The sequence below is a fragment of the Saimiri boliviensis genome, chromosome 4, assembly GCF_048565385.1.
Source record: "Saimiri boliviensis isolate mSaiBol1 chromosome 4, mSaiBol1.pri, whole genome shotgun sequence".
NCBI lineage: Eukaryota > Metazoa > Chordata > Mammalia > Primates > Cebidae > Saimiri > Saimiri boliviensis.
Window position 1 is genome coordinate 26,052,350 of NC_133452.1, and position 14,814 is coordinate 26,067,163.

The window sequence follows — 14,814 nt, forward strand, 5'->3', positions numbered from 1 at the left end:
AGGGTTTAGGGAATTTGGCTTAGGGCTGGAGCTAGTTTCTATGTGTTTAGTAACATACAGTCCAAAACATTTATTAGAGAACTTACATACAGAGTGCTTAAGTGGACAGGGCGGAAAGTGATGTTTCTATGGAGGTATGTCAGCAATGAGAAGTCGGATTATGGAGTTCGTGAGGGTTTAGGGAATTTGGCTTAGGGCTGGGGCTTAGGGCTGGGGCTAGTTTCTATGTGTTTAGTAACATACTTTGATCTTTCAGTGTTTGATGCAATAACCTACACAACTTTATCAGTGCCTGGGAACGTTCAAGGCCCAGGCTTAAGTGCAATCCTGCAGTTGAATAAAAACTCATGCAGCCGGCCAGGTCACAGAGTGGTCAAGGCGCTCTGTTAGGACACAGAAAGAAAGTGGGGGGCTTTGAGGGACCCTGCACCATCTCTGCCTCTAAGAAACATTTTCATAGTCTTCAAAACTGGGGGTCATCCCAAGTGTTCACACTGTATCCTGTACACACTACTATAATCAGGCATGCTGAATTGTACATTCTTATTTTCATCTATCTCTAGAACCAGACTGCAGTCAACTACTTGAAAGCAAGGATCCTTGTCTTGCTGACTTGACTTGGGCTTAGCATATTTAAGGCTCAATAATAATTACACTGTTCCAAGTGCTTTACATATATTTACTCATCAAAGCCTTACAGCAGGATTTCATATCATGATTCTCATATATAAAGCGAGCACATATTTTTTTTGCTTTGTTTTGTTTTTTATTGCATTTTAGGTTTTGGGGCACAAGTGAAGAACATGCAAGATTGTTGCATAGGTACACACATGGCAACATGATTTGCTGCCTTCCTCTCCTTCACCTATATCTGGCATTTCTCCCATGCTATCTCTCCCCCAGTGAGCACATGTTAAAGATTTTATTTTACACATGATTAATGAAGGAACCAGTAAGATGTTACAGTTACTTCAAAGGACAATCTGAAGAACAGAAACATTTATAGAGCAGGAATATTGTGAAAAATGGGCAAATGGAGACCCAACTTACTTCTTCCACAGTGAGGGAGGGAAGTGAGTTGAATCTCTACTGGACAGAATTTGTGTAGATGTTTAGAGACAAGAACTGTTTTGCATGACTGTCAGCTTTCTGAAATTTACAATGTTGTAAAATAGCTCAAAGATAAGGAAAGGCACAGAACCTTCATAAAGTCAGAATCACAAGGATGTACTTAGCTATACAGTGCATCATTTCTCATGGAAGCATACATTTTTGCCTACAAAACTGACTGATGACAGTGGTATGCATTGTTTACTAGCCGGAATTAGTGTCTTGCATTTGTTTCACTCTTATTATGCAACTTGAGGCAAGTGGACTTCAGTTTACTTACCTGAATGTAAAATGGGAATGATATTATTAAGACTTACCTTCCAGAGTTGTTGGATTAAATGAGAGGGTGGATATGAAGTACTTGGACCCGTGCTTGGCTTTTAGTAAGCACTTGATGAACGTGAGCTACTGTCCTCTTCTCAGCAGAATGTAGTTGTTCACCTCACTGCATTGTACTGCAGGATGATCGTCTCCTGAACAATCTAGGATTTGTCAGGGGTCACGAGCTTTGCTTCAAATCAGGTTCACATCATGAGAATCTGTTTGCTTGCACATTGAACCAACTCTTCTGCTTCTCTGAATCTGATTCTTTTGCTTTCCCTAAACTTCTGGTAGATTTTAGGTCCTTTAGGGTACATTCTTAAATTTCAAATCTTTTACTTACTTATAGTCACTAGCAGTTGTATATTCTTTAAACTTATTTTTAATCACACAATCATTTTATATTGTTTGGCTTTTTGTTTACTGACTCTTGTTCTTAGACTCAGAAGTATATACATTGGGCCAGGCATAGCGGCTTATGCCTATAATCCCAGCACTTCTGGAGGACAAGATGGAAGAATCACTTGAGCCCAGGAGTTCAAGACCAGCCTGAGCAACAAAGTGAGACCTACAGGCTCGAGCCAGCACACCCAGCCCATGCATACATTTAATTCGTGAATTTATGCTTTTGGCATATGAGGAATAAGATTTTCCATCACCACTATTGAGGGAGATTGGTGATTCTGCCTGCCATTGCATCAGTGAGCATATACTCAGAATGTGGGTGATACAAGACATTAATCAACTGTTTCCTGTGCAATCAGATTGTAGTGTTCAGTCAATCACTCTGTTCCCTGTATTTCTTATACAGTGAACATCTCACTGTGCTGAATGTAATTCTTAGGCTTTAAAGGTAAGGTTGTATACATATATATGTTGTTATATTTAGTATATAGCAATTAAATATAAACTAACTTCAACTGTGCCAAATTAAAGAACCAGCCACCCATTCCAATGTTGAAGTAAAAACAGGCTGTAGTAGACTTATCAAGATAATATGTTTGTATATAGTATTTTGGGTAATATAAAGCATTTTCAAATATAATTTTTGCTTTACGACTTATCCCCTACATAATGTGGTATTCCATTTTATTTAAAGTTAAGCTGACCAGTAAAACTCGTTGAATATAAGACAAACAAACATCCTAAGCACTTAGATGATGAGTAAATGATTTGATTTTGCAGCCTTGGAGACAAAACCAGGCAATGAGAAAGTAGTTTATTAGATTTTTATTGTGGTAATTTCTTCATGGCCTTAAGCTGCATTGTCTGTTGAAGAGGTTTACCCACTTCCACAGCTTCCATTACATGTGCTGCTGATTCTCAGCCTCCTATCTGTAGCCCAGACATTTTTCCTGACTTTCAGACTCATATATCCAACTGACTTCTGTACATCTATCCCACATGTGGATGTCCCAACAGAAGTCAATTCAAATTGAATTGTGTTTCCAAAATTGAATGCCTCTCCTTTCTACACCTCCTATGCTCTCTTGCTCTTCCTTGCCCTCCACTCTAGCCTTACATCAGCATCATTTCTGCTGTTTTCTATTTCAGTAAGTGGCATCAGCACTATCTGCTCAAGCCAACCACATGGTAGGTACAATCTTAACTTTTCCATCTCCATTCCACTTATGGAACAATCATTTCTACTTCATACCTGTCCTTTGAATCTGTCTTTGTCTCTTCATTCCAACAGTTAATACCTTGGTTGGGGTCACTATTGTCTCCCAACAAGATTACGGCAGTTTGTGGCCACCATGCTTCCAGTATTGCTTCCTCCAATCCAATCCACTGTGGCCAGGATGATTAGGTCAAATCTGATGATGTTACCCCTGAGCTTAAAATTCTTTGGTACATCTCTGTTGTCTCAAGGATTAATTCTAAAGTCTTTGACAAGGTTTAAAAGGACCCTCAAGATTCAGCCTTCATCTACCTCTTTAGTCTCATTACAGCTTCCATCTTTGGCTCGGCTTTAATACTTAATTGTGCTATTCCGAGCACAACTATAGAGTTCTGGTCTCAGGAAAAATCTAGATGAGACATTGGTATGGGATAAATGTGCAATCTAATTAGATGTCATGGCTGGGTGTGGTGGCTCGTGCCTGTAATCCCAATATTTTGGGAGGCCGAAGAGGAAGGATCTCTTGAGGCTAGGAGTTTGAGACCAGCCTGGGCAACCTAGTGAGACCGCTGTCTCTATAAAAAAAACTTTTAAAAAATTAAATGTCATTTAAATAAATTGTGTCTAGTTTGACAGAATATGGAAAAAAATGTAAAATTTCAAGTAGGCCAGGAAAGATTGTTGAAGGAAATTAACTGCAACTTGAGAGTTTCTTTTACTTTTCTACATCTTGTTTTCTTTTTTCTTTTAGAGAAAGGGTCTCACTCTGTCACCCAGGCTAGAGTGCAGTGTAGTGATCATAGCTCACTGCACCCTTGACCTGCTAGGCTCAAGCAATCTCCCTGGCTCAGCCTCCTGAGTGGCTGGGACTATAGTTATACTGCCAGGCTTGGCCAACCTTTTTTTTATTGTTTGTAGAGTCAGGGTCTTGCCATGTTGCCTAGGCTGGTATCAAACTTCTGGACTCAGGCAATCCTCCTGCTTTGGCTTCACAAAGCACTACGTTTATAGGTATGAACCACTGAGCTAGCCAAACTTCCTTCTACCTATCAGACGAATAACTTTTTAGGATGTAGTTTGAATCAGGTATAACAAAACCAATTCTTTCTGAAGGCTGTAGATTTGGAAAACTTCTAACAAAATAAGGACTGAAAAATGGTTCTGATTATGTCCTTGTGGTTGACATAGATTCCTCCCAGAAGTATGTAACACTTGGGATGCATTTATCAGTCGTGGATTTTTTTTTTCCCATTAAGCAAATAGTGAATTGTCGATCTAGTAATCAGTTTGCGTGAGGTTTTAAAATCTGCTTTTCTTAGTGTCTGTTTCTACAAGCCTGGAATTAAATACAGATATTAAATCAAAGACAAAATAATACTTTTGTGTTACATTTGATTATATTTTATAATTATTAAGACAATCTATATGTACTTGGTATTAAAGCACTTACAATTTTTTAAAAAACTGGAATATTGTAGAATTGAGTTTATTAGCCCTGCAATTTCAACTATGTAACTAATTTTAGACTTGTGAAATTAAAAAGTATAAGAACATTTCTACATTTGTAAATAATACTGAAATGTCTAAGAAAAATTGATTTATTGTACATACAATGCATTAAAAAGTGTTGTTAAATATTTGTTATAGTCATATTTGGTCATTTGAAATGATTACAGAGAAAATAAAATCTGCCAAATTTATATATGCTATTTCAAGACAAACTTAAAGGGGCTATAATGCAATAGCTGGAAAAGATATTTGGATTATTCCTAGAAGGATGAGTCAGATATTAACATGTAAAGAACTCCAGTTGGAGGGAATGACTTAAACAAAATTATGATGTGTAAAGACTGCATCACATATTTGGGAACAATGAGTTTCGTTTGATTTGGTCCAAGCATGAAATAAAGGGAGTGTAATCTGGAACTCTGGTCTGTGATTAGACTATAGATGCTTTTTTCTCTTCTTTCTTTCTTTCTTTTTTTTTTTTTTTTTTTTTTTGAGACAGAGTCTCACTCTGCAGTGGCACGATCTCAGCTCACTGCAACCTCTGCCTCTCAGGTTCAAACAATTCTTGTGCCTCAGCTTCCTAAGTAGCTGAGACTACAGGTGCATGCTACCATACCTAGCTAATTTTTGTGTTTTGAGTAGAGATAGAGTTTCATCATGTTGTCCCAGCTGGTCTTGAACTCCTGGGCTCAAGAGGTCCACTGGCCTTGGGCTCCCAAAACGCTGGAATTACAGGGTTGAGCCACTGTTCCTGGCCGTAACTACAGCTCTCGAGGGCAAGATTAAAGCACCTGGAAGTTGTTTAGCAGGTAGAGGGAATTTACTGGACAATTCTAAGCAGGAATGATATAAGAGTGTGCTTTAGGAAGACTAATGCCATCCAGGTGCAGGGGCTCATGCCAGTGATCCCAGCACTTTGGGAGGTTGAGGTGGGAGGATTTCTTGAGTTCCGGAGTTCAAAACTAGCCTGAACAATATAGTGATCCCTAGCTCTACGAAAAATACACACACATAAAGAGCAAAAAATAAAAAAATTAGCCAGGCATGGTGGAGCATGCCTGCAGTCCCAGCTATTTGGGAGGCTGAGGCAAGAGGATGGCTTGAGCCTAGGAGTTCCAGGTTGCAGTGAGCCATGACTGTGCCACTGTACTCCAGCCTGGGTGACAGAGCAAGATCCTGTTTCAAAACAAAACAAAACAAAACAAAACCACACACACACACACACACACACACACACACACACACACACAATACAAGGACCAACTGTGGGAAAAGATGACTTGTAGATTTGTAGCTTCAGTTTGCTGCATGAAGAATTAGAGGCAAATTCTTGCTTATGTTAAATGCCCCCTTCTCTGGTTTGTCTGACCTGGGCTAGCCAAGGTCAAAAAGTCAATCCAAAACCAAATCATTGAGTAGACCAACACTGAGAATGCTACTTCTCTCTTCCCTCTGATACTTGTCTAATTTCAGAAAGTTAACATCTATGGCGTATTTTTTCATTCAAATCCTTAGAAATGGTGTCTGAGCAAAAAAAATCTTCACACAAACTTTAGGTTTATAGCCTTTCTCTAGATTTTATGTGTTCCGTTGTCAGTGACCATTCTTTAATGGGCAAAGAGCTTAAAACTCACAAACTAAGTGAGGATTTGGATGTCTGTGGGCAGCAGTGCTCATAGCAGCAACTCCATACAGAAGTTTGAATTGAGGCTTATAACTAGTTTGTTTTCCTATTTTTATTTTTTATAGTAATGAGGCCTCATTGTGCTGCCCAGGCTGGTCTCAAACTCTTGGGCTCAAGCAGTCTTCCTGCCTGAGCCTCCCAAAGTACTGGAATTATAGGCATGAGCCACTGTGCCTGGCTGTTTAAAATTTATGTTTCTATTTTTTTATTTTTATTTTTTCATTGAATAGTTAAATCAGAATAAATCAGAGGTCATCCTAATATTGTGTGAAATGAAAAATTGCCCATTTCTTACCTCCAATGGGTTTTAGAAAATAATGTTTTGATGTAGAACTTGGTTTTGTCTGAGAAAGAAATGGAATTGCAACAACGACTACACCTGCCTTGAAGATGTACCTCTAATTTTCAATAGCATACTTGGGACACATTTTTCAAACCTACTTTTTAATGTTTTGCTTTCAACCCTTTGGTCTTCTGTCTAGGATACTGGCAAGCACATTGTTTTCAAGTTTCCCCTTGTATCTTTGGCCTTGTCCTGGAGTGTGGGGAGGTAAAGTTACTGTCTGAAACTGTTGTTGAGAATCACAAAAAGTATATTCCAATTCCTTTTCTGGTCAAAATATGCTCCCAACCTCATGCCTTGTATGTAATACATTAAATAGTAAGCATAATGAGGAAGTCTGTTTATTTTCTATATTATAAACTCTAAATGGACTATCTTTTACGTTTACATATAATAATGACAATAAAACATCAATATCAAATACTTTAGGTATAAAAAGATGGCAAGTTAAAAAATATACTCTAAGTTTCTTTTAAGAGCAGTAATTCTTTAGACAGACATTTTAAATAATAAGTACACATCTCAAGGCCTTACATACAAAGAGATGTTAAAAACTTAGGTGAGGTTGAAATAGCAGGCAATTAGGGAAGCCGTCTTACTCTTTTTTCATTTAAAAAGGTTGAGCACTATTCAAATATAATAGAAATTGAAACAAACTAAAACTAGGGATTTCCCAATGATTTTATTGAGGTAACTTTTCCCAATTTTATACATATATGCACTTATATATACGTAGGAAAGCTAAACAATGTTCTAAGGCACTTGGAATTGTGCACAGCAAAGTATCCTCTAATATTATACAACTAAATAGAGCAGAATTTTGCATTTTAAATAACACAAACACCAGTACGGAATTAAAAACGGGAATACACAGTCTATCTTTCAGATTACAATAGTGGAATACAAGTACATATGTGTGTATACTTGTAGATATTTATACCCACATACTATAATACAGTACAGATAAGAACAATAACAAAAGAGAAACTGTCATGTTAATCAGTGTACACTTCCAGTTATTTACACTCACAGATATTACGCCTGTGTAATACATAGGACTAAATCGTTCACTGGAAATCAGAAAGCAGTCAGTCAGTCTGATAATGATCACAGTTTATCATTCTTATCACTTTATCTGAAGTGTGAAATAACAAAAGAATGCATATAGTCCGTTATTTAAAAATCGCTGTTACACAGAAAAAAAAAAAAAAAGAAAGAGACTTGTTTGAAGTTTTAGTAGGTCCTAAATCTGGTGAAATTGGTGCAAATGTTTTGAACACACTGGCACATTTTTAAGCCACAGAAGAAATGTTAAAAAAAGAAAAAGAAAAAGAAAAAGAAACGTTAGTGCCTATATTTTAAGGGATGAAAGTGGTTTGACCCCTGAATCATTCTAATTATTTCTGAAGGCGAGTTAGCTCTGCAGTGGCAATTTCTCATTGTGGAGGCTCTCTAAGCAATGTAATGACATAGTCAAACTATAACAAAAGTATCCAGTGGGGGAAAAGGCCCCCCTCACCCCGAGTTGGCAAGTGGCACAAATATTATTGGCATTTTCATATGCCATAAAATTGACCTGAGGGTACAGTGGCATTCTGTCTTATTTGCTCCTTTCGATTTATTCTTAAAAAATATACTGCCATTTAAAAAGATAAGAATTCTTAAGCACCACCTAAAACCTTACAATATAACCACCTTTATGACTCTGTGCTGCTTGGCCTCAAAAAAATTTAGAACTTTAATGTTTTTAAAATTATAGTGGCTAAATAATTTGCATTCTCCTAGCCACAATTGATCCAAATAAATTTAAGACATATTTACCATTCAGTTTTGGTGATAAAAAGCAACAAAAAGAATATGTTTTGTATTGTTAGTACAGTTAAATGTTTCACCTAAGTAAAACTCATCTTGTTTTGTGTGTGACCATCACTGAAGTATGAACAATAGGCATGCAATCCACAGTTAATCCACATTTTTGTTATAATGCAGCATTCACAAATCTTGTTAGAAAAGTTGAACCGCATGACTATATTTATACAAGGGGGAATTCAAGCATCTGCGTGTGAATTAAATGCTTCGTTAATAGGATAAGCAGGCGATTCACTTGGAACTTATGGGATGCAGCATAAACAGGTGAAATCTAATGGTGATTTATTTCCAAAGACCACCAGTTTTGTTCAAGTGCATTGTTAGTCTGTGTTTGTGTTTAATTCATGCAACAATCCTCTTGCCATTAAGAAGGATTATGACCAAGAATGCGCTTCTAAAGTAAATTTGTAAGGCAAAGAAAAAAAAAGCTTTCTTCATCTATGAGTTCTCCTTTAAGTATACATAGGGACTAGGCCAAGTCCCCATGCCCACGGAATGGCCAAAGCTGCCCAGTAACCTCCTCCCTGAAGAACTGGCAAATTAAAGCTACACTGAAACAACGGCTCAATAAATGAAGGGAGAAAAACCATTCAGGGCCCAAAGAAAGGCAAGGCAGCAGAGACAATGTTTGGGGACAGGCACTTTTTCTCCACGTGTTCTCAAATTGCAGTAGACAGTGGCATTCAGGGAAGGTGATACCAACCTCCCAGGGAGAGCATTTGAACACAGGGAAGGCTTTTTATTCTTGGTGTTTACAATGGCTGGGAATGCTACTGACATTTAGTCAGCAGGGGCCTGGGATATTAAACATCTGGCAATGCATGGGATGATTCTGTACAGCAAAGACCTGCCCAGCTCCAAATGCCAAGAGCACCCCCACTGAGAAACACTGACCAACAGTGCTTCACTCATATGTGCAGCTGTGCTAGCAATTCGACAAGCTAAATGACATTTTTTTGTGTGTGCAGTAAATCCTAGCATGGCTTAAACACGACCAATCCTTAAATGGTTGGCTTTATGTGGGAATAGCTGACACAGGATCCTCCATTTCTTTGCCAGAAATTGTACATATACAATGGGATTTTAAAATTTGGGATGACACTCTCTTCAAAAAAGCATTGGTGGGTAAGGTTTCAGCTGCCTTCTAGAAACGCTAATATTGCTTTGCATTTCCATACATAGCTTAAGCTTAATGATTGCAAAAAGTAAATTGGAAGTGAAAATGGGAATGGTTTGAGGGTGCTCCGCTTCTCTCCCCACCAGCTCTTGGTCACTACCTGCCTTTACAACAGAGCCCAATGCTGCTTCTTTGAAACCTGGGTTTGAACTAACTGGGGATGTACTTTCTCTAGAAAGAGGTTCCTATTAATTTGATGATTACTCTGTCATTGCTTTTCCTTCTAGGACATATTTTATTTTATTTATTTTTATTATTATTTTTTTGAGATGGAGTCTTGCTCTATTGCCCTGGCTGGAGTGCAGTGGCACAATCTCGGCTCACTGCAACCTCTGCCCCCTGGGTTTAAGCCTCCTGCCTCAGCCTCTCCAGTAGCTGGGATTATAGGCACAAGCCACCATGCCTGGCTAATTTTTGTTTTGGGTATTTCACCATGTTGGCCAGGCTGGTCTCAAACTCCTGACCTCAAGTGATCCATTCACCTCGGCCTCCCAAAGTGCTGGGATTACAAGTGTGAGTCACTGCTCCCGGCCAATGTAGGACATATTTTAGTTCTTTAAGTTCATTCTGCTTTGTCCAGTAAAGCAGTGTAGTCTACCTACCAGCAAGTAGATAAACTACTCAGCAGTGAAAGATCTAGCCATTTCAAGAGGCCAAGGGACAATTCTATAAATAAATCACATCTAAGTAGTTCCTTACTCCTCACAACATACTCTAATGGTGTGAAGAAATTAATTCTTATCCCAAGGAATATACTTTCCCCAGTAATGATAGGCTTCATATAATTGGAATTTAGGAATGCTTTAACAGTTCTACCATACTCAGGGGTAAATGACATGAATTCACATATATTCTGGTAGTTTAATTCCACGCCACCTACTCCGAGGAGGATTTCTTGCTCTGTTTAAAATCTGCAGCAAGGGTCACTTAAAAATAACAGACTGAAGAAATTTTTGAGCAGGAAAAGAAGAAAATTTTCATCGTTAAGTGTGGACATACCATTTTGTGGTAGACAAGAATACCCTTTTCTATTGCAAATATAGTATTATTTTTGAAAGTTGTGTCTGACTCTATGAAGCATAAATAAAATGCCTGTTATGTGTTAATGTGGTATATATCAGAATATGCAGTGTTAATGCAATATTTTCTCTTTTAAGTGTAAGCTACTATATATATGATACATATATATTTATTTAATTTTTTTTAATGCCAATGCAGCCCTGAATTAATTGCAGGGTATAAAACCGGATCTTTTTTGACTCAGGTTTTAAGGACTCATCTCTTATTTTCAGTATGGGTGATTTTTGAAGGGTATATTCAATTCCTTTATTTCCTTAAATATATTTTCCCTTCAATTTCAGAACTTCCTACTAACAATATATTTACTAATATTCGAGATATAAGAGACTACTCTCGTTATGCTACTAAACACTATGAAGCTGAAACCAGAAAGTCAGTTTTTCGGGTAAAGCAGAGAAACAGATGTGTTTGCTTTTTCCTACATGTAAAATAGCAGTTCAAATGCCAAAATGGTTCTCTATTATAGCTTTCAGTTAAGCAGTTTCAGGAATTATAGCTAACATGTAAAAATGCAAGACACTTCACATACACAGCAAATTATCAGGCAAGCTGCCTTAAATGAATGCTGACCGCTAGAGAACTATTTTGTCAGACTGATTGGTAATGACTATGAAGACACTGATCAAGCCTGCTGAGCATCTTCTTAATACCTTAATGTCAATGTTTTTATTCTCCATTAAAAAAACCAAAAAAGAAAAAACAAGAAACTAAAATGGTCACTTCGATTTTTACATCTGTCTGGTTCTTTCCTGCCTGGGATTTTCCTGGAGATGGATTTGTTTTCTTCCTTAATCATATCTTGGGAACGCAGGAAAACCCACTTACTTCCTCGATGTCAGCCTAATGTCACACTTTTAATAGACAAAAACCTGGAATTATGTTACCACAAAAGAAATCCAATTCCCACACACATTTATTTTTCCTAATCAAGATACACTTACTGGTTGGATTGCTGAAACGCAGGTGGTGGGCAGAGGAGCGTATGCACGGAGGGTGGGCCAGGACTCTGCCTCCCTTTAGGGCCCCCAGGTAGGAGACCTCTGGCTGGGCGGCTGGTGGGGATATGCCTCATCTCTGCTCTGCTGAAACAGAGCCATATTCTGCAAAATACAGCTTAGCTCATAATCCTCTAATTCTTTCTACAGCTTTTTACTCAAGCAATCATTCTAATCAAATAATTGGTGGTTCCAATTACCTAAATAGTAGACGAGCAGTGGCTGTTTTTTTTTTTTTTAACTTTTAAACTTTTCTCAAACTGAGAAAATTTTTTCTTAATGTATCAATTAGTATAAATAAAAAGTATGAGTATGTAATAAATCTGACCTATTATACAAGGAAAACAATTTTGAAAATTCGGATTTTCATTTTTTGTACTGAGTATATCTCATTGTAGGCAATTAAAAAACTGCATCATAGGCACCAAAAGTGGGAAGAAACTGTTCCTTTTATCAACCAAATAGAAACTTTCAGTGACATGTACTTTGAGTGATAAAATAGTGATGTCTAGCCGGGTGCGGTGGCTCAAGCCTGTAATCCCAGCACTTTGGGAGGCCGAGGCGGGTGGATCACGAGCTCAAGAGATCGAAACCAACCTGGTCAACATGGGGAAACCCCGTCTCTACTAAAAATACAAAAAATTAGCTGGGCATGGTGGCACGTGCCTGTAATCCCAGCTACTCAGGAGGCTGAGGCAGGAGAATTGCTTGAACCCAGGAGGCAGAGGTTGCGGTGAGCCAAGATCGTGCCATTGCACTCCAGCCTGGGTAACAAGAGCAAAACTCCATCTCAAAAAAAAAAACAAAAAAACAAAAAAACAAAAAAACAGCGATGTCTAATATTTACCATTATAGAGTGGCCCTGTGGTTAAAAATTTTAAAAGTGTTTAAAGATGATTAAGCATAGACAATTAGAAGAGATGTTATATCTCTTGGTATTTTTCCCAAGACACTAAAATAATAAAATAAAATATAATTAAGGAAAAGCATGACTTTAGGGGAAAAAATCACAAGTTAATTTTTATGGCTGGATTGAAACACTAACTTCAGGCAGAGACAGACACCTGGGCATGCAGAAAAATTTTGTCAAAGCAAAAATATGTCTTACCCTATTAGTAAAATGACAACAGACTCTGAGTGTATTTTATTAATGCACAGAGTCTAACAAGAAGTGCAGTAATGCTGGTTCCTTTTCTTAGCTCTAACATGGTCCTGGCTTTTTATAACAGGCCAACCGGTATTAACATTTTTTATTTTTAAATCAAATAATCCAATTTCAAGAGGCTCTTCAAAATACCAGTGAACGGCAGGATCTAAATTTATTTACCAGGTTAAATGCTTACTTTTGGGTTGAAATAGAAAATAGAAGGCTTCCATATTATGGACCAGCAACATCTCAGAAAACTGTAGTCCAAACACTGAGAATAAAATAAACTCTATTTGGGTCTTGTTTTGTTATTAATTTCATGTGTTTTTAATTAAAGGGGCACAAAACAATTGTGACAGAACAATTCAATGCAAGGTGGTATTTACACATGGTCATTAACAGTCACATGTATTTGGAAGCAGAAGTCATACTGTGCCTGTGACTCCATGGAAAACAGCTACACAACAATAGAGTGTTTCTTAATGTAAACAATACAGACTGTAGGCTCATAGGGAACCTTCCACTACTTTAATCTCACTGATTCTTTTGCATTGACAGTAGATATTATACTGTATTTGTGGATGCAATCTGCAGATTTGTAAAATATAAGATGAAGATTTCCTCACACACAATGTAGTGGAAACTTTCCATGTTCTGTTAAGTCTTTGGGTATTTTTTTTTTTAATCTTTGTTCTTTGTTTTCTTTTAATAGCAGCAACCCAACTTTTAAAAAATGCAGCCCTAAAAAATAACTGGTCCTTATTCCCATGCAGGACTACTGCAGGCAGCATATTTGTATCTTGCTTAAGTTTTCATTTTGGAGTCAGGTTTTTAAAACAGGTGTCATGATTGTCAACACTATCTTTGTTAGGCGAAGTATGGTTGCTTTGACTTTGGATCTAATCGAGATAAGGAAAGATCAAAAGATTTATTTTTGAAGCTTGCTACAGTTTTCTAGGGTCACATTACATCTGACTTTATTCCCAGTCCTCTTATCCTGTGAAGGCTGGTACACTAGGAAAGGAATATTTAAAAATGTCAAGTGTGTATAGCTAATGCTACTTAAAAGCATGCAACAAAATTTGGGTAAGCATGCTTGTTAAGAGTCAGTAGAAGCTCTTGCATTTAAGAAAAAGATGCATGAAAACATTCAGACTTATTTCTGGCAATTGGATTCACTGGCACAACATAAAATAATGGTACTATACTGTACCAACGTAATGGTGAAACAAGAATATTCTCGGATTAAGTCTTTGAGGAATCTACATCTGGAGGTTAGATTCCTAAATCCCTTAATAAGTTCTCAGTTACTGAATAACTACTTCAAAAATACATTTATGCTTCAATTTTCTCTTTTCTTCATTAACATAATGAAATATTTCTCTTTCTTTCTGATTTTCAACTCCCATCCCTTTTCACTGCCCAGCAATTTTACTCCGTATTTTTCTTTCACCCACATTATAAAATTTGGCTTTCTGGTAACAGGGAGCCAGCGATTGTCTTCCGCTCATCTTCTTTGATTAAAGCTTCTGATGAAGAATGGCCACGATGTCTCTTACCATCGCTGTGCATTCTGGGCAGCAAGGGTTCCTGCATCCTTCTCTTGGCTTGTTGGAGCCATCTGGGCTGCACAGGTGAGGAGCACTTCCCAACCAGGCTGAGTCATACACTTCCTCCACCACAAGTTAAACGGAAACACACACATTCAAATCCCAGTGCAATATCAGGTTTTCAGGAAGCAAGGCTTCCCCCAAAGATGATCAGTCTCTGTTTCCAAATAGTCTCACATTTCGTTATGGACGATGAAACCTGGAGTAAGAAATAGAAACTGTGAGTCTGTGGCCTAGGATCTCATTCTGCATTCAGTGAGCAGAACAAGGCGTGGTCATGTTTACAATGAAAAGCAACCCTAGATAGCCCCCAACTGAACGACTGTGTACAGTATTTGTTATTTGTCA

The 14,814-nt window shown here is 37.7% G+C and overlaps 1 protein-coding gene across 5 annotated transcripts in view; it reads right to left on the minus strand.

The window, feature by feature from the left end:
- Positions 1-7,251: 7,251 nt before the first annotated feature.
- Positions 7,252-14,814, minus strand: part of PHACTR2 (phosphatase and actin regulator 2) — a 302,003-nt gene continuing 294,440 nt past the window's right edge. For all 5 annotated transcript variants that reach the window (XM_039465367.2, XM_074397354.1, XM_074397356.1 and 2 more), the window contains one exon: positions 7,252-14,665. In XM_039465367.2, the coding sequence (XP_039321301.1) occupies positions 14,650-14,665 (16 nt within the window). In that variant the 3' untranslated portion in view covers positions 7,252-14,649. The remainder of the gene's footprint in view (positions 14,666-14,814) is intronic.